This window comes from Odocoileus virginianus, unplaced genomic scaffold, assembly GCF_023699985.2.
Source record: "Odocoileus virginianus isolate 20LAN1187 ecotype Illinois unplaced genomic scaffold, Ovbor_1.2 Unplaced_Scaffold_22, whole genome shotgun sequence".
NCBI classification, from domain to species: Eukaryota; Metazoa; Chordata; class Mammalia; order Artiodactyla; family Cervidae; genus Odocoileus; species Odocoileus virginianus.
Window position 1 is genome coordinate 561,192 of NW_027224284.1, and position 19,441 is coordinate 580,632.

Below are 19,441 nucleotides of genomic sequence, written 5' to 3' on the forward strand. Positions count from 1 at the left end.
GCCCTCTAGGGGAATCCCTAGGCACTGCCAGGGATCCAGCTGGACTCTGGAGAACATTTTGCCTGTAGAACCACTGGAAACAGAATCACAGAAATACGTGGAGTTGGATAGATTAAAAAAAAAAAAAGCCCACTTGGGGACAGAGGGAGAAAACCCTATAAGAGCTGTGGGAAAAACTCAGGAGAAGAGTGGTCAGTGGCAGCTGAGGTAGTGTCAGGCCCTACAGAGCCACTGTGGCATACTAGATCCTGGAGAGCTGGGAACCTTTAAGGCACTGGGTACAGTGAACATGGAACAGTCACCCAGCTGAGCCCCTTTACCATCCCAGGCATAAGAACAAGGGGGACCCAGGAAGACGTGCTCCATCAAGGAGTGTGGTGAGCGAAAGAGACAGAGAGAAGCAGTGACAGAGCTGGAAAAACAGAGACACTGAGAGATCGAGACCTGAGGAGAACACAAAATGAATAGTGAGGCAAGAGAGTTGAAGGAAAGGAGAAGAGAAATGTGTATTAAAGGGAATGTAGCTGAAAAATTGGTCTCTGTGAGTTTATCAGGAACACATCTTTTCTTCCCAATAGCTTAGCAGTCCCCAGGGCTGCTGGTAGGAGTCCAGGGGCAGATTTGCGAGACACCCAGGCTGAGTGATTTCCCTTGGGTGTAGAAGTGTCTCACCTATTCAAGCTGTGAAAAACCATCTCCCTCATCATACCAATAAGAGGCCTTGAAGTTTGGGCTCAGCTGCTGCCATCTGAGAAGCAAAGGGCAGACATTTGGTGACTTCTTGCTTTTGGTCCTCCCTCTCCTCCAGAGCCATTCTCTTGACCACAACCATCCAGAAGTTAATTGTTGGCACAGTCCCACAGCAGGCAGAGTCCATGGCTGGATAACAGGGCTGGTGAGGTCAGAGATCCTGGGACTGTCTGCCATCAGTCGTATGGCCTTAGTCTGGCCTGCTCCAGAAAACCACTATTATATGGTTCTGCCAAAGGAGCAGCATTTACAGGGATCCTTTCTCCTTGGGGGTGGTATAAGATCAGAGGCTCTAAAGTTCTAGATCCTCTGCTCAACTATGGCAGGACTCAGGAACCTGGGGTACCCACAGGGACATCTACAGAAGACTCACCCATTTCCTAACAGCAGAGCCCAAGCCAGAAACATGACCAAGGTCTCAATTCAAAGAGAAAACTGTAAGACACAATTTTGCCTCTCTCCCCTCATAGAAAGATTCTAGGATCTGCTCAATACCTCCTTCCTCTCCTTTCTTACTCCAAGGCAAAGCCATGGGGAAAATTAGGAAGGGAGGGCATACCTTACTTCCCTGGAGTTGTAGGGTAATCCTCCACTTATATGTCAACCAGTTTCCTCAAAGACCATCCATGGGAGGATGCAGACCTCAAAGTCAAGACAGTTGTGTCTCTCTGAGGCTCCTGAAGGGCTAGGGAACACAAACAAGCAGTTTGATAGACACTGGTTAAGATTCAGTTCTTTTAGAAAACTTCCATACGCGAATTCCACCTAGTCCTGGGCACTCAAATACCTTCACAGTCTTTAGAAATAATTATTATTAGGCTTTTTATATCATTATTTCCTTGATTTGGCTATTATTCTTCATGCGTCTTTCTCTGAGGCAAGGACCATATTTATTTCCCCTTCCCTCCACCCTCACTGACAACCATGGCTTTACCTCCACCCACTCCTTGCCTCTCATCACCCTGGATACAGCTCTCTCATGACAATTCTGAGGGTGGGGTATTGCTACCTAATGCTCAGATTGTGTTCTTCTGTGAGTCAGTTACCTTCCATGGAAATCACCCACATCCCCAGATCTCAACTTTTCTTTAGCCTGTTCTGTGAACCTGCACAGCATGTCTTCTTGCCCCCTCCCTGGGTCTCCGTTATCCTGTCTATATAATGATTACAATTCTAGCTTTCTCCAGCTTGGTCAAAATCTGTTCGAGGAATCAACAGCTTGTGTTTTGTCCTCATTCAGTTGAAACCAAGAAGGATTTGGAGGAAATTATTTTTAAAAGACTTTTTTTTCTCTATTGTGTTTCTAAAACTGGAATGGGAGGAGTTGGGAGAAGCGCTTATTTTCTAGAGTGGTGGGGGAGGGTAAAGGTGGATAGGGTCAAGAATAGCTAGGCATGAGGGGTGGTGTTGAGGCACAGTTAGAAGGACTAGGAGATCACATCTAGGGTTTTGACCCTGACTGCCTCACCAGGGCTACCTTCATGGCCTCCAACACTTATGCTGCCACATCATCTCATACCAAAATAGACCCAAGGATCAGTTGGAGGCTTGCAGGACCTCTTTCTTTTATTTCCACCCCCAAACCACATTTCCAGATGTCTCTGCAGCAAAGTGAAATTCCACATAGGCAAGCCTTGGTGGGGGGTGGGGGGAGAAGAAAAAAAGAAAAAGAGACAATTGGCACTGAAAAGCAGAAAGAGAAGATGGAGGTCTTAGAGAAGGGAGTATCCTGAGGAGGTGGGGACAAGGGGAGGAGAAGGGGAGGAGGAGAGGAGGAGGAAAGTGGGTCTGTCCCTTTAAGGGGGTTGGCTGTCAATCAGAAAGCCCTTTTCATTGCAGGAGAAGAGGACAAAGATACTCAGAGAGAAAAAGTAAAGGACTGAAGAAGGAGACTGGAGAGACCAGGATCCTTCCAGCTCAACAAACAGACTAGCCAGCCGGCTACCATTGGAGTCAGAGTCCCAAAGACATGGGTGAGTTTCAAAAACTTTAGATTGGAAGATTCAAGCCAGAGCATAGGAATTTGCAAGAACTTTGGAGTTCGGAGTTTCTAATGGTTGAAATGAATTGTGTTCTGGCACTTGTTTTATTTTTCATTCCGTAGCATGCAATTAGATTAACTCCTTCTCTGCTGTACTGATAATGATGCTTTATTGCCAAAGAACTCCAGCAGCACATGGAGAGTCCCACAGGTCCTTGGAGAGAGTGTCTGGAGGGCTGGATGTGGTCATGTGTCCTCCTACCCCCTTACTTCCCTCTGCCTTCTCTTTTCCCCTGGTCCCCATGTACTGGTGATGGCCTGGTCAGCTGACATCCTTGGTTCTGCTGGAGGCAACTAATGTTGGCTGGCTCTCAACTGTACAAATGACTGCTGCTTGAAACAAAATTTGGACCCTGTGGGGCATCAGAATGAAGTTGGGTGACATGGATTCAGGTTTGGTCATGGCTGAGGAGGCCGATCTCAAGTTCAGGAAATGAAAATAAAGTCCTTAATGGCTTTACCATAAGGAAGAGATATGGGTAGGGCTGTGTGTGTGTGCACATGCATGCACACATATGGGTGACCATATCTAGCAAATATTACAGACTTAGCCTTCCTGAGGGCGTGACTCAGATTCTAAATCCCTGCTGTAACAAGGAGGCTGCTGGGACCTTAGGGCTTTTGCTGACTTGATTGAGTCCTAAGGTCATCTCTGTAGAGAGAAGCTACATGGTCTGGTCTCTTGTAGTGTACACTGAGTGCAAGATGTACAGAGCACAAGAATTTTTGTTCATACAGGAGGCCACAGAAACATGTAGACATTGCTCACATTTGGCAAAATGAGAGCAACAGCTTGAATGCGTCCTAAATGAAATGAGAATCAACTGTCCTGTGTATTCACCATCAAGTGTATTACCCAGAAGATTCCAAAAACATCTATGGAGATGGGTTTTCAATTATATTAGGCTAGTGTCAGTTTTTAGGTTGTTTCATCCTGAAACACTGAGAGAGCTCTTGAGGCATGTATTCAGGCAGGATAATTAAGAAGGCACGAGCACTGGACTAGAAGTGAACATAGTGAGGTTCGAATCCCAGATCTGCTACTTAGTGACATTGGGTAGGTTGCTATGAATTATTACTTCATCATCTGGAAAATAGGGATAATGATAATTGCTTTGTCTACTTTCAGGGTTATAAAATAAAAAATAATATGTGGGAGTCCTTTGAAAATGGGCAAACTCTATAACAGCTGTAAATAATAATAATACTAATTATTATACAATGATGCATGTACAGGCTGTCTCTTATTCTTCCTGAAGTGATTGAGCTTTCTTTGCATGTACTTTGTGCACTTGGGTAAGAATTGTCCAATCGAGTGGGGCCAAATGAGAGGTGAATATTGCAAGAACTCTGTTCCTGTCCTAGATAATGTCAAGAACCTTACCTGAAGTCAGGGCAGCTGATTGGGTAGGTTGTGAATCAAAAACAGAGAGGGAGTAAAGAAGGATGCTGAATACTACTTCCTTAGGGAGTAAAAGCCATGAGAAAAAGGCAGGAAAAATCAGGTGACCATAGGGACAGTTTCCTGTTACAGAGGCTAGATGATTTCCTCCAGGGAAGATTATTGCAGATGAGGGAACAGTCAAAGCTGTGTATGGGATCTCTTAATCTGAGGGTGAGCCATACTTGGGCTAGGTGCACATGATAGAGTAGCCATTATGTTCTCAGTTATGCAATAGCAAAGTATTGATATTTCAAATACTTTTTAAGTAATAGACCATCTCTAGCAAGGTACTGGACTGCTACTGCTTCTGACAGGGAGTGTGTTGCTGTTTAACTATTGCACTGGACAGATTATATCATAGGATCTTGGATTGAACTGGAAGGAACTTTAGAAGCTGTCTGAGCTAATTCTCAGCGCAGGATTCCCTTCTCAAATGTTCCTACAGCTTCTTCTTAATCATCCCCAGGAATAGGAAGCTTACTACCTCCACCACGGGGAATCAAGTAGGATCGGAAATGAGGAGGAACAGGGAATTCTGTAGTGTTCACACAAAAGGTTTACAAGGGTTCACTAAAGAGTTCACTAAACCTTGTCCTGACTTGGGAGAGGGATGTTCCAAATGAGTCTTTTGGATAACAATGGAACTGGAAAAGAGCCAAAGAGCAGTAGCTGATTATTCTCTGCTTAGTAACACAATGCCATTACCGAACAGCAAAATATTGGCTCTTGCAAAGCCTGATGTCTGAGAACAGTGGCTGTTACCCTGGTAACCAGACTATGATGCTTCCCTCCAAAGGTGGCTGTTTGCTGAGCAGTGTAGTTTTGGTTGGCTCACAGTGTGAGTGCAGCCCAGGCAAAAAGTGTGGAGGCAAAGCAGGGGTCCAGGTTTTTACTAAATGCTTGAAGACTAACTGAATCCCATCATGATGGCAAGAAGGCTGCAAGAGTGCCAGGAGCTAAAAAGAAAGCAGATGAAAACCAGCACATTCACTTACTTTTCCTAGAGACACTGACTAAAATGATCATATGTACCCTTCCCCACTCCTTACCTCGGCTCAGCAGAGCCAGATGAGAACCAGGCAGATTAAAAGGTCTGCTCTGATTCAAGGGCCTTTTGCCCTGGCTCTCTGCTAGGAAAGCCAGAAATTTACTCAATAACCTGACGACTAGAACTACAAGTGCTCTCAAATCTCTCTGAATAGTAAATAGACCCAAGAAACCCTTGAGAAATGAATAGGAGGGAAAATACAGTCTCCAAACCCAATAAAGCAGAGGCCAATGGCATCTTTTTCCCTTGTTGTGTGTTACCTTGAAGCCTTGAAAACTGTCCCCAGGGTTCTTGGTGTTGAAAGAAAGCAACAGTAGAAATGCCCTCCTTGCCCACAGAACTTCAGGTCCAGGAAACATTAAGTTAGGGCAGTAAACTGATTGGGAAAGATAACAGCAGCCTTGGCAGGTGAACAGAGTAGCTTTCCCTTCCCTTCCCACTGTCAGGGCCTGCCCAGTGTCAAACTCTCATCGAAAACCCCTTGGTTATTCTCAATGGTCTTAAAGGTGATCACTCAGCTCTGCACTGGCCTCTGAGCTTTCTGCCAGGCCAGGCTCTGGAAAGGAGTCAGTGACATCCCAAGGAAGAGAACAAGGTTCCCTAGAACAGCTTTACACTGCAACCAATGGAAGAGGAGGAATTGGTGGGAGACTGGGCTAAGAAATGAAGTATGGAAACTGTTGTCTCTCAGCTTAGTACCAGTTGCTTCTCTTTTGTTTTCCCAGAAGTGGGCAAAGTGAGGGCAACATGTCAGGGATAGAGTTTAACAATCCAGTCTCCACCCCAGCCTCCCAATGTTTGGGTACAAGTTGGCATACATCAATGCATGTGTGCACCCATGCATGTGTGCATGTGTGAGTGTGTGTGTTTGGGGGAGGAGTAGGGAATATAGGAAACAAAGTGGTCCAGATGCTGTTGCCATGGTAATAATAATATCTTTTCAAAGAGGAGGTTGAGCTTCATTTTTATTTAATTATGTCTACATGACTTGACTATCTAGCAAGCTTGGATTTTCATGCCCCAGTGGCTACAGAGCCCCTTTCCAGCACTTGAACATGGTATAAGTGATGATTTCATGTAGGAAAGACAAGATTATAAGCAGGGCTTTGTCTGATCTGGATAAAGCCATAAGCAAAAGTCTTTGTCTCTGGCACCTCCTGATGATTGTTGTTTTACTCCTAGAACTCACCCATTCATCCCCATCCATTCCTGGTACCAGTCACGGCTGCTCTAGCATCTTGGCCCTGTCAACTGCGATAGGTCCTGATCAAGTGAGCCTCTGTTCATGGGGTGAGGTTAAGGGGTGGGTTCTGGGAGGAGAGTAAGACTGTAGCTCAGATTAGAGACTTAGAGAGATGGGGCCAGTTTTTCGCTCAATGAGCCTGCCTGTTGTTTAGCTTTATTGTATAGGGTTCTTCTATCTCTCCCTTTGTCAGCTGGATTCAAGGGACAAGCTGGGATTTGTGCAAGGCACAATTGGTCTCTTTCTATCATCCCTTTTGATGAAAGACCTTCCTTTCCTCCCTTTGATGGGTTCCCAGATTCAAATTGAATTTCCATCATGGAGCTTGTCCTTGAGGCATGCCCAGGGCATGGGAAAGGAGGGAGGGCTCGGGAGCCCTTGGCTCCTGCTTAAAGAGACAGCATCAGGATCAACCCAGTACCTTGGATAGACAGAAATCTGGACGAGAGTCACAACAGTCCTGTTGATCCTTGTCAGATTCCTGTGAAGAGCATTAATGAGAAGTATTTGAAGTTCTATCACAGATTGATTAGTTTTGGGAGTTTGCAGATACATCTAGCTAACACAGAATATTTCCCCTTTGCTTACATTTTGCCCACAGGGCTTGGTTATACACATTTAAACACTAAATTGTAGGTAGCTTTGGTCTTTGATTTGCCGATATGTTTGTTCTCCTCAACAAGACTGAAAGGTCTTTGAAGGAAGGGACTGGGCCTTATAGTTCCCTTTTGTTTCCCACAGCATCTAGGTTATTGCCATATGCTTAATAATTGTACTGAATCCAATGAATGGAAAGGCAAACCCTGGGGAAAGTCATTATTTTTCTGTATGATCTCTCATCAAAGTCAGGTGGTTTAGGGACTTCCCTGGCAGTCCAGTGGTTAAGACTTTGCCTTCCAATGCAGGGGGTGCAGGTTCAATCCCTGGTCAGGGAGCTAAGATCCCCCCCCCCATCCCTAAGAGCCAAAATCTCCAAAAAAACATAAAATAGAAGCAATATATTATAACCAATTTAGTAATGACTTTAAAAATGATCTATATAAAAATCTTTAGAAAAAGTCAGGTGGTTTAATTCAATTTGATTGCATTGGGTAATATTATTGCTATATAGTTCTTTTCTGCCAACTCCACAATGTTGCAGTCAATACTTAGCCCAGAAATGTAAGAATGCCTCTTGAGAGGCCAAGGAACTTCTACAGAATCCCTCATGGCCTTCCTGAATCAAACCGGTACCTTTTCAACCATAAAGTCTTCTGAAATGGAGAACCTTTGGCTTTAGGTTATTGTTCACACAACCCCAAATCAAAGGGAACCCAATGAACATTTCTCAGAATATTTTGATTTTAAACTCCTTTGAAGACACGATTTATTGCACGTTCTGAGTTTTTCCCAGTTGGAATCCAAAATTTGATTTTTTGCCTGGGCTGACTGGTGGAGATTCTTCACTTCCACTGAACTTAAATGCCCCCAGAACAAACATTTCATTTCAATGTGAAGAGATGGACATCTTATGCTGATATTATTGAACTATTTATAGCTGAAGAGTGATAGATATACTCAGGGCCATTTAATTTCAACTCCATGTTAGAGACTTATTAAAGCCTAGGTCCTTCTTGTACCTTGCTTTGAGTGACAGTAGAGCAGAAAAGGGGGTGCTAAGTTATTTGAGCTCTAAGAAAATGGAGGAAAAATGGATTGAAGAAGAAAGAATATCAGTGGATGATTCAGAGTTGCTCCCAAGGCTGAGCACTTTATCACCCAGTAAGAACACTATATATGATACTCTCTGATTATTTGGATGATACAGGGATCATATAGACTAACAAAGCTTTCCCTCCTGGTCTTTACAACCCTGGAGGGGGCATCAGCTGAAACTTAGAGTGGAATTCTGTTTCGTTAGCAAGAGTTCAAGTTTTTTCATTCCTGATCTCACCTGCACCACCATTTTAGCCCTTTCCAGGATAAAAAAGGTGGGATGAGTCAGTGGGCACAGGATGGTCACTTGCTAGGGAGGCTGGTTCTCCTTACTCTGGGCTAAACAAACAGTTCTTCCATTGTTCCCTGGGTCTGACCCCCTTCCCACCCCCAGGCCTGGAGGCCCCTGCAGAATACAAATGAGGTTCCTGAGATCTCAGGGAAAAAACAAGGCTTCTTTGTCCAGGGGAGCTATGGAGGGTTCTGTCCAAGCCGTGACCCTGTGCTGGGGAGAGAGGGAACAGTGGGGTCATGCACCTTCCCCTCCCTCCACCCCCAGGCTTCAGAGACTTTCTTTACTAGAAGATTCTAAGAGTTTGGGGGTGGGGAAGATTTGGATAGGCAGAGAAGGAAAATGGCAGCACTGTTTATTTCCAAGCTCCTTTTCTTGACTTACAAGATGCATCTAGTATCTTGACCTGTTAATAAAGAGGAAGATTAGCATATAGGGTTATCGTTACCATATGGGAGAAGGCGAGGGTGAGATGTTTCAAGAGAACAGCATTGAAACATGTATATTATCTAGGGTGAAACAGATCATCAGCCCAGGTTGGATGCATGAGACAAGTGCTCAGGGCTGGTGCACTGGGAAGATCCAGAGGGATCGGGTGGAGAGGGAGGTGGGAGGGGGGATCGGGATGGGGAACACATGTAAATCCATGGCTGATTCATGTCAATGTATGACAAAACCCACTACAACATTATAAAGTAATTAGCCTCCAACTAATAAAAATAAATGGAAAAAAAATCGTGATCAAAAAATAAAAGAAAGAGGAAGATCCATATCTGAATGTTTCCTGAGAACAATAATCAATTTCAAGTGCTGTTTTTCTCTCTGGCTTATACATGCATTTATGTGCATGTTTGCATTCATGCATGTGCCCCCACTCTGGCACAAGTGTGTGCATGTGGGAACACACACACACACACACAACACACACTCACACCCCATGTGCCAGTATTTAATGAGGCACTCTTACCAAGCACAATTCATACTAGGTAAACTCTGCCTTCACTTAGAGCAGCACAGTTACAAACTGATTGCTTCCCAGAGCGGCCAAGTTTTCTGACAGTAGGCCTTCAGTTCTTAGAGAAGGGAGCAAATGCAGTTCTGCTTCAAATGTTAGCTACTTATTTTGCTTGGCTTGGGCTTCTATGCCTCATCTCTGGGGTGACACACAAGAATATTGAGGAAGAGGCTCTTTGAGAACCAAGGAAGGGCTATCATTTTAGGGGACAGTGGGACAGAGGACTCACTCACACTGTGGCCCTGAGAACAGAGACAAATGCCTCTACCTCAGCTTTCTCACGATAGAGATAATTTGATCCTTCAGAATCTGTTCACATGGACATAGTTCAGGCACATCACCAGATGGTCAAGCACTGTAATAGTATTAAGAGAGTCAGGCAAAAGATTCCCCTGGTCCCTGGCATTAAAAAAAAAAATGAGCTTTGGGTAAAGTCCAAATCTAAAAGTGAATACAACGCGTTTTATTTGTGTAAGGAGTTTCAGCATGCTTTTCCAAAATAGCAGCTTCTTGACACATTTGCTATTTATTTGTGTGTGTGTGTATGCACACAAATAATTTATATATGCATATAGTATATCAACCCTGAATAGTCATTGGAAGAACTGATGCTGAAGCTCCAATACTTTGGCCACTTGATGTGAAGAGCTGACTCATTGGAAAAGACCCTGATGCTGGAAAAGATTGAGGGCAGAAGGAAGAGGATGAGATGGTTGGATGGCATCATCAACTCAATGGACATGAGTCTGAGCAAACTCTGGGAGATAGTGAAGGACAGGGAAGCCTGGCATGCTGCAGTCCATGGGGTCACAAAGAGTCAAATATGACTGAGTGACTGAACAGCAACAATGCATATAATATATGCAAAAATAATTCATATACCATATCTATATGATATGTGAATAGATGGATAAAATTAGTGTATATATAATTTATTTTCTGAAGATTTTCATTTCTTTAACCTTTTGGGGTTTTGGCCAAGAGGCTAGAAGATGCCTTTCTCCATCATCTACTGGATGGATGAAACATTTGTTGTTTCACTACACATGACACCTTAGAGCTCAAGACTTGTACTTGGGACACAGCTACTCTCAGAACCTGTGACTTCTTACGTGCCCTTCCTGTTTCTCAGCAACACTTGCATGGGGCCTGGGGTACCAGATCTGGGGAATTTCAGAGTCTCAGCATTTTAAGACAGCTGTATTCCCAGGCCCTAGTGTGTTTTGTCATGTCAGAAAGACATTTCATGCTTTGTTGGCTCTGTATAACATCTCTTTGTAGTTGTTTTGACAGAACTCCAGGGTAGGACTAAGGGTGGGGACATTGGCCAAACTGTAGCATAGGGGGACAAGTCAGCTATGCAAAGTGTCCCCACATCATTTAGCTTGTATGTTTACTACTGTGAATAATAGTCATCCTCCCATGAACCTCTCCTGTCCTCTGCCAGTTTCCTCCTTTCTTTGGACTGCTCTCCAGACATCCAGACTAAGAAGAATCAAGCATTCTGTGCTGCAAATACAACATTCAGAAATACCCAGGAACATGCAATTTCAGAGTTTTCCCACCGGAAATGCTCTTTAAGGGTCAGCTCTTGTCTGGCAATATCAATATTTCTATGAAATTTGAAGGGCATTTACACTTTGTAGTCATTTACTAGGCTGCCTGAAACTGTTGGTTGAAAATATCAGATCTACCTAGCTCATTATCCTCCATAGACAAAAATGTCCCCATGGCAGTGTCTACGTCTTTTATATGTTCACACTCTACATGACACCTAGCACAATGCTGGGCACACAGTAAGTACTCCATAAAAGTTGATAAATGGTGAAAACAAACAAATCAGAAAGATAAGAAAGGAGGGAATGAGAGCATCATCTTTCTAGTGGCCTACTTGAATACTGATTATTCAAAAACTCATGGACATTTTGGGAATTCGAGGTAAGGATTTATCTTTAAGAATGGAACAAAATATAGTTTGGGGGAGTCAGTCTCACATTCCAAAATTCTGAGGTTCTAGACTCTCTTGCTTTTGTCTCTGAGGTGACCCCTCCTCCAATCCTGCATCCATGCATGTGAGCACAGGGCCTGGTTGGGCTGGCAGAGGGAGATGAGTGATGAGCTATGCATTGTACATCCCTGACTGTTTGCCCTCCTTTTTCTTCAGGCTTGTTAGAGTGCTGTGCGAGATGTCTCGTAGGGGCCCCCTTTGCTTCCCTGGTGGCCACTGGATTGTGTTTCTTTGGGGTGGCACTATTCTGTGGCTGTGGACATGAAGCACTCACTGGTACAGAAAAGCTAATTGAGACGTATTTCTCCAAAAACTACCAGGACTATGAGTATCTTATCAATGTGTAAGTACCTACTCTCCCCTACCAATCCTGTCTATCTTAGAGACATGAAACTCATCAGTACCTTAGTGACTAGTAGGGGATTGGTGTGGAGCCAGATAGAATTCCTGGGTCTTCCTTCTTTTTTAAAAAACATTTTTATTGGGATATAGTTGCTTTACAATGTTGTGTTAGTTTCTGCTGTACAACAAAGTGAATCAGCTATATGTATACACATATCCCCTCCCTCTTGGACCTCCATCTTACCCTCCCCTGCCATCCTACCCATCTAGGTCATCATAGAACACAAAAGTGAGCTCTCTGTGCTAATAAAGCACCTTCCCACTAGCTATCTATTTTACACATGGTAGTGTATATATAGTGAAAGTGAATATATACGGGGCTTCCCAGGTGGTGTTAGTGGTAAAGAACCTGCCTGCCAAGGTTCTTGGTTGGGAAAGTCTTGGGTTGGGAAGGTCCCCTGGAGGAGGGTGTGGCCAGCCACTTCAGTATTCTTGCCTAGAGAATCCCCATGGACAGAGGAGCCTGGCGGGCTATGGTCCATAGGGTTGCAAAGAGTTGGACATGACTGAAGCGACTTAGCACACACACAGTGTATATATATGTCAATCCCAATCTCTCAATTTATCCATCCCTCCCCCCCACTCCATGTCCACACATCTGTTCTCTACATTCTATGTCTCTATTCCTGCCCTACAAATAGGTTCATCTGTACCATTTTTTCTAGATTCCACATACACACATTGCTATGTGTGCAGATCCCACCTATAGTACATCTGAAGCCCTAAATGAAGAGGAAGTGCCACATTCAGGGGAGGAGGTCTGCCTGCCTGCCACCTCACTCCTAACCACACCCACCCCACCCCTGCCCTTGCTTTGTCTCACATGTTCTCAATTCTGCTAGGTAGGGTTAACGTGGACTGAGTTGGAGCCTCTGCAGTGGTCCATATAGAAAATTCACGGGAGGCACACTGATTGGACAGAGTGGGGCTGCTGCTCTCGTTTCACCACACCATTTGAGTGTGCTCTGGCCCAATACTAAGCCTCTCCTGTTTCTAGAGCAAGTTAGGCTCTACTTCCTTCATCCATCTTCCTTCTTACTTAGCTCCTCTCTCCTCTCTCCTCTGAGGGAGCATCTCTGAAGAGTCAGGTCAAGTAAAGTAGGGCCTCAGTTCTTCAGGTCACAGGGTAAGCCAAATATGGGGGAGGAGCATCTTCTTTAACTTCAAAAAGTGTTAGTTGCTCAGTCGTGTCCAACTCTTTGTGACCCTGTGGACTGTAGCCCACCAGGTTCCTCTGTCCATGGGATTCTCCAGGCAAGAATACTGGAGTGGGTTGTCATTCCCTTCTCCAGTTACTTCAATAAGTACAAGGTAGAAGCCTAGAGGAAGAACCTAGTGATTCCCCTAAAGCATCCCTAGCTTTGTCTAGGAGCTTACTCAAGAGTCCAACTGACTTATGCAGCAAGGGAACCGGGTCCTCCATGCATAAGATTTTCTGGCTTTGTGTTATCTGTTAACACAGGATCCATGCTTTTCAGTATGTCATCTATGGAACTGCCTCTTTCTTCTTCCTTTATGGGGCCCTCCTGCTGGCCGAGGGCTTCTACACCACCGGTGCAGTCAGGCAGATCTTTGGCGACTACAAGACCACCATCTGCGGCAAGGGCTTGAGTGCAACGGTAACAGGGGGCCAGAAGGGGAGGGGTTCCAGAGGCCAACATCAAGCTCATTCTTTGGAGCGGGTGTGTCATTGTTTGGGAAAATGGCTAGGACATCCCGACAAGGTGATCATCCTCAGGATTTTGTGGCAATAACAAGGGGTGGGGGACAACTGGGTATGAGTCTGTGGCCTCATCCCCACCCAAGGCTGGGTCCTTTCTAGGGGCCTGGCTTCTGAGTGAGGACCTGATGGCTATGGCCAAATGAGAAGGTCAGGAAGAACGTGGTGCCCAGCTGGCTTAGCCTCACTTTTCAAACGGTCCCTAGAAAAATTTCATCTCAAAAGGGAAAGCCTGAGTTCTGTGGGGTGCTTCATACAATCAGACCATTTCTAAGCCATCTACTGGTAGCTTTTTGATCCCCTCCTAGCTGGGACCACAGCAAGAGTAGATCTGACTGCCTAAGAATTTAAAATGCTACTCAGTGGATTGAGATGTAGGTTCCTGATCTGAGAGGAAGGGTGGATCATAGAAATTAAGTAATTGACTCCGAGATGGAATCAATACTATTCTGGGATCCTACATTGTTGAAGGTCCCAGAGGGAACTAGCATAGACCTGTATTTAAGGCCTTATGTGTCAGAGGGCTATTATGCTTCTAGTGAGGCACAGATTGGTTTCCAGCCTCTAGAGTTAAAGACCATTTGGGGGCTGAACATCTGGGGGTTGTGTTGTTGTCTTCTGTGGCTAGCAGTTGGCTTAGAAAGGTTTTTGGATTGGAAATTGAAATCTTTTATTGGCTTTATTCAATAACTAGGGATCCAAAGTCCTTTGACAAGGGATATTTTCTAAGCTCAGCCTAAGGCATTTAAATGGCACGACTTTCTTTCAAGATCTCTTTTGATTTCTTCACACCTTATCTGTCCAAACAATCTCCCAAAGCCTTTCTAACCCAGGGGTCCTCCTCACTCCAACCCCCACCCATTCTCCCCCTCCCCGTTATTACTTGGGGCCAATTCTCTAGTAGATAAGATACTGCCAATGGCATTTGGCAGAGGCGCCCCACTTACTAATTTCATTTGGCGGAGATCCCTGAAATCTGGTTTCATGTCTGGCACATGCCATTCCAGGATCTCTTTGTTTACATTTCAATGCCTGCAGGTTGACACTGATTTCTAACCACTCCATGTCAATTGTTTTAGTTTGTGGGCATTACCTATGCCCTGACCGTTGTGTGGCTCCTGGTGTTTGCCTGCTCTGCTGTGCCTGTATACATTTACTTCAACACCTGGACCACCTGCCAGTCTATTGCCGCCCCCAGCAAGACCTCTGCAAGTATAGGCACTCTCTGTGCTGATGCCAGAATGTATGGTGAGTTAGGGTGGCTTGGCTCTCCTACTCCCTATAGAAGCATGATATATTTGGTTCTTAGGCTAAGGAGGGTGGTAATTATGGGGAGAAATAAGAAGTATGGATGCTTGAATCTTAGTTCATTAATCCCTCTCCACTGAAACCAGAGAGATTTCTTCCCTGAAAAGGGAACTTGTTGGAAGTAGTGGGAGTTTTCTTGGCTGTTTGCACTGCTCTCTGTTAGTTGACTGCTGTTCTGAAACCAGAAGCAGCTCATTTCAATAAGAAACAGAAAATTTTGCAACTGTTCAATACCACCTTCTATTTTTTGAGTAAATCTTTGGAAAAGAAAATCCTGATAATTAGTAGGACCCAATTTTTCAGCCAGGATGATTAAAGATGGAAGAAGTTCTCCAGGTAACCCCAAAGCTCTGTGAAGCTTACCTTGTGAGATTTGTCTCTTACTTAGGTGTTCTCCCATGGAATGCTTTCCCTGGCAAGGTGTGTGGCTCCAACCTTCTGTCCATCTGCAAAACAGCTGAGGTGAGTGAACCATTGGGTTATTTTACAATGAAATGGTGCAAATTGTAACATTTCTATCCATCTTGGATTTTAAGGACTACAGTTTCTCTTTGCTGGGTTTTGAGTTAGCAGATTGCCTTCTATGAAATATCACCTAAGCCAGTGAGTGTATACATGGTAAAATATCTAGTTTCCTAAAAACAGCAGAGAAAACCTTCCATTCTAAGGCTTCCTCTCTTAAAAGAGAAATTTTTAGCTTTAGGTAAAGATAGAGCTTAATGGGAAAATCCCCCAAGTGAACATTTTTATTCTTAAAAACGTTATCAAGGAAATGAGTTTTAACACACATTTCGTTTGGAACTTCTCAGTCTCATTTAAAAAGAAAGTACGTTTGAAAAAGGAAAACACTGTATTGAAAATGGATCTTATGCACAAATGCAGCAGGGGAATAAAAGGAAGGAAGAAAGCAGTAAACTATTTCTTTGAAAGCAAAATGTTTTGGGATCCCAGGCACAACCGTGGGGAACCAGTTGATTATTTGGGAGGACTATACTATTTTATGAGTATTCTGTGTTCTGGGTGCTATGGGTACACGGGAGAATGGGAGGCCTATACTTTGGGATGTGACAAGTTAGCTAGAGATGCCAAATTAACACACACAAAAAATATCAACACCTTCTGAAAGTTGCGCTTCACAATCTTTAGCACAGCTTATTTTTGCTGTTGCAAGACCCAGTTCTTCTGCATTTTTTTACAGTTCCAAATGACCTTCCATCTGTTTATTGCTGCATTTGTGGGGGCTGCAGCCACACTGGTTTCCCTGGTGAGTTGTCTTTGAATGATCTTGGCAAATAAATGGTCCTGGGATAGCTTGGGGATAGCTATACCGAAAGGTAAACAGATAAATTCCTTCTAAACTTGAAGTGCTGGAGAGGAACTCCTGGGCAGAGACAGCAGAGTATAAAGACTATGTCCTTCTACTTTGGGATGGCAAGGCAGAAAATTTCCAAAAATGAGATAGGAACAAGCAAAATGATGTGAAGGAAGAGGAGGAAAGAGATTCATGGTCAAGAAGTAAGATATTGGGACTCCCTGGTGGTTCAGTGGCTAAGACTCTGAGCTCCCAACACAAGGGAGCCTGGGTTTGATCCCTGATCAGGGAACTAGATCCACATGCCACAACTAAGAGTTTGCATGTCACAACTAAAGACTCCACATGCTGCAACAAAGATTGAAGATCCATGTACTGCAACTAAGACCTGGCACAGCCAAATACATACATACATACATAATTTAAAAAAGAATAATAATATGTAGCATTTACAAAGCATGTAACATTGCCAAGTGCTTTGCAGTCAGAAATTATCATTAATTCTTAACACTTCCTAGTCAAATCAGTGACAAGAACACTGAAACCTTACTAAACATGATTTTTTATAACCTGGAATTCTATATACCATAAATAGGAATCCATCTTGGATGCCTTCCAAGGGATTTAGTTGCTCTCCTGAAAATACTGGAAGGACCTCTTAAGATTATTAGAATTGTTATTATTGATGGTGTTATGGCACAGTGTCAATGTCGCGCCTTCATTATTAAGAACACGGGGTATGAATAAGTGTTGATCTGCCCACGATCAGCTTGCAGCACTCCTGACTCCCACTGCTGAGTGTTTTCTCCAGAGTTGAGTTGTTCTTCATCTTGTGAAATAAATGGCTGTATTAAGTGGGAGAAGGTTGTGCTGCACAGTGGGGCTATGCCTCTACAGGAACTCTAGGTCACTCAGACATACAGATAAGATGATGGCAGAGCCCAGGTAGTGTTCACTTCCCTGAGGAAAACTCAGTGCTGGACAGAGCAGAGGTGTGGAAAAAGTCTTTGTTGAGTTGATTCTCTGGGCCTGTCTCATGGAGGACTTCTAGTCAAGTATACAGGGCAAAAGCTTGAATGTACTCCTTTGTGTAGAATATTTTTTTCTTTATTTACCTGTGATTTTATTTCTACCCTTCCTCATTCCCAAAAGGATTGGAAGAGAGAGCGAGCTGCCTTTTCTACTCTCACTGGTCTTCTCTCTTCTCTTCCCTACAGCTCACCTTCATGATTGCTGCCACTTACAACTTTGCCGTCCTGAAACTCATGGGCCGAGGCACCAAGTTCTGATCTCCTGTAGAAATTTCCCTTTCTCTAATAGCGAGGCTCTAACCACACAGCCTACAGTGCTGCATCTCTCATGTTAACTCTTTGCCTTTGCCACTGACTGGCCCTCTTCTTACTTGACGAGTATAACAAGAAAGGAGAGTCTCACGGTGATTAATGTCTCTGCGGATTCTCCCCTCTTACGTACCTCTTTTAGTCATTTTGCTTCATAGCTGGTTCCTGCTAGAAATGGGAAATTCTTAAAGATGGTGACACCCCAACTGCAAGTCACAAAGAAATGGAGGCTCTCATTCAATTTTCAAGCATCTCCTGAGGACCAGGAAGTGTTTTCTTCTCAAAGGGCACTTCCACTGATGAAAACAAAGTGGAAAGAAAGATGTTCAGGTAGAGAGAAGGGAGGCACCTGTCCCCGTTGCATCTTGGGAGCCAAATATATTCTCTTTGGTGTACAAAACCGAGAACTCACTCCAGTCTCCCTAGTACCACTGAAGAGAGAAGAAAAAAAAAGAATGCCAGCAAAACAATAAGAGCATTTGCCCAAATCTACCTATTGCAGCTGGGAGAAGGGGGTCAAAGCAAGGATCTTTCGGCCATAGAAAGAGAGCACTGACCCTGATGGCGATAGACTATTTAAGCCCTAACTCAGCCAACCTTACTTATAGCATAAGGGAGCATAGCGTTTGTGTAGACAAAGGGGGCGCTTGGCCTTATACCTCGTTAGAGAAGAGAAACAGGGTGTAGTCAGCATCTTCTTACTCCCTTCTCCTTGATAACAGCTACCATGACAACCCTGTGGTTTCCAAGGAGCTGAGGATAGAGAGAAACTAGTTCATATGGAAAAAAGACTGGCCTAAGGAGCAGCAGTCGCTAGTGGCTAACGGTGTAAACTGGGCCAGCCCTCTGGTAGACACAGGATAGATAACTCTTTGGATAGCATGTCTTTGTTCTGTTAATTAGTTGTGTACCTTGGCCTCTGTCATATCTTCACAATGGTGCTCTTTTCATGGGGTATTAGCCATTCAGTCATAGCAGGTGATTTGAAGATCTTGATTTGTTTCAGAATGATGCACATTTCATATTTTACAGCTTGTCTATCACTTGTTGGGGTTGTACCAGAAAGGTCTGGAGAATGATTATTTGATTATGATTCTCTAACAAATGAAAATTGGACATTAAACAACACAAATGATATGTAAAATTGGCTAGTTCTTGCATCTATTGGGATTTTTGACCAATGATTCCATTCTTTGTAGAAACAGATTTGGTGAATTTGAATCTCAATTTGAGTAACCTATCTGAATGTCCTTTCTAGGTGGTGGGAAATAATTTGATTTAGTAATATTACCTTGGTGTGTTAAAAAGTCAATTTTAACATACAGGTTATTCTCTCCTGGTGCAGATCACATAACCAAATGCACCAGCCATTAGCTATTCTGTTGGTAAGGTTCCATGGAAAAGGAAAGGGGGAAAGAGTTTGAAACCCAAATAGCTCCCAGGTTTCAGTCTTCCCTTTCTCTGTTTGGGTTTTAATGTTGGGTAAAAAAACAAAAAGCTGATTGGTCTCTATTAAGGGAAAGATTTTACGGGTATGACTGTAGGCGGCTCTTTTGATATAAAGAGTGGTTTTGTTTTCTCCCCCAAAGTGGTTTCAACAACGTTTAAGGAGATGTAAAATCATTACCAAAAAAAAAAAAAAAACAAAAAACACTTGATATTTGTTTTCAGCAAAGTATACAAAATAAGCTTTCAGGCTGCATATAGGGAGGAGATGGAAAAGGTTCTGTAAGAAACCAATCAAGATCAAGGAAAGTGAAGTAATCCATACCTTGTGTTTTGTTTTGATTTAATAATATAACAAATAACCAACCCTTCCCTGA

At 43.7% G+C, this 19,441-nt stretch overlaps 1 protein-coding gene across 2 annotated transcripts; it reads left to right on the forward strand.

Annotated features, from left to right (window-relative positions):
• The first annotated feature begins 2,570 nt into the window (after nt 1-2,570).
• PLP1 (proteolipid protein 1) lies at nt 2,571-19,115 on the forward strand. Of its 2 annotated transcripts, none has more exons than XM_020912234.2 (7): nt 2,571-2,723; nt 11,693-11,879; nt 13,401-13,557; nt 14,738-14,906; nt 15,355-15,428; nt 16,165-16,230; nt 17,496-19,115. In XM_020912234.2, the coding sequence occupies exons 1-7, from the start codon at nt 2,720-2,722 to the stop codon at nt 17,565-17,567; spliced, it is 729 nt and encodes a 242-aa protein (XP_020767893.1). In that variant the 5' UTR covers nt 2,571-2,719; the 3' UTR covers nt 17,568-19,115. The 2 variants fall into 2 exon arrangements, with proteins under 2 accessions (XP_020767893.1, XP_020767892.1); XM_020912233.2 differs by having other exon boundaries at nt 2,572-2,723; nt 13,401-13,662.
• The last annotated feature ends 326 nt before the right edge of the window (nt 19,116-19,441 follow it).

Coding starts and splice junctions, on each gene's coding strand:
- PLP1 (XM_020912233.2), top strand. Junction 11,880..13,400: donor TATGAGTATCTTATCAATGT/GTAAGTACCTAC, acceptor CTGTTAACACAG/GATCCATGCTTTTCAGTATG. Junction 14,907..15,354: donor TGCTGATGCCAGAATGTATG/GTGAGTTAGGGT, acceptor TCTCTTACTTAG/GTGTTCTCCCATGGAATGCT.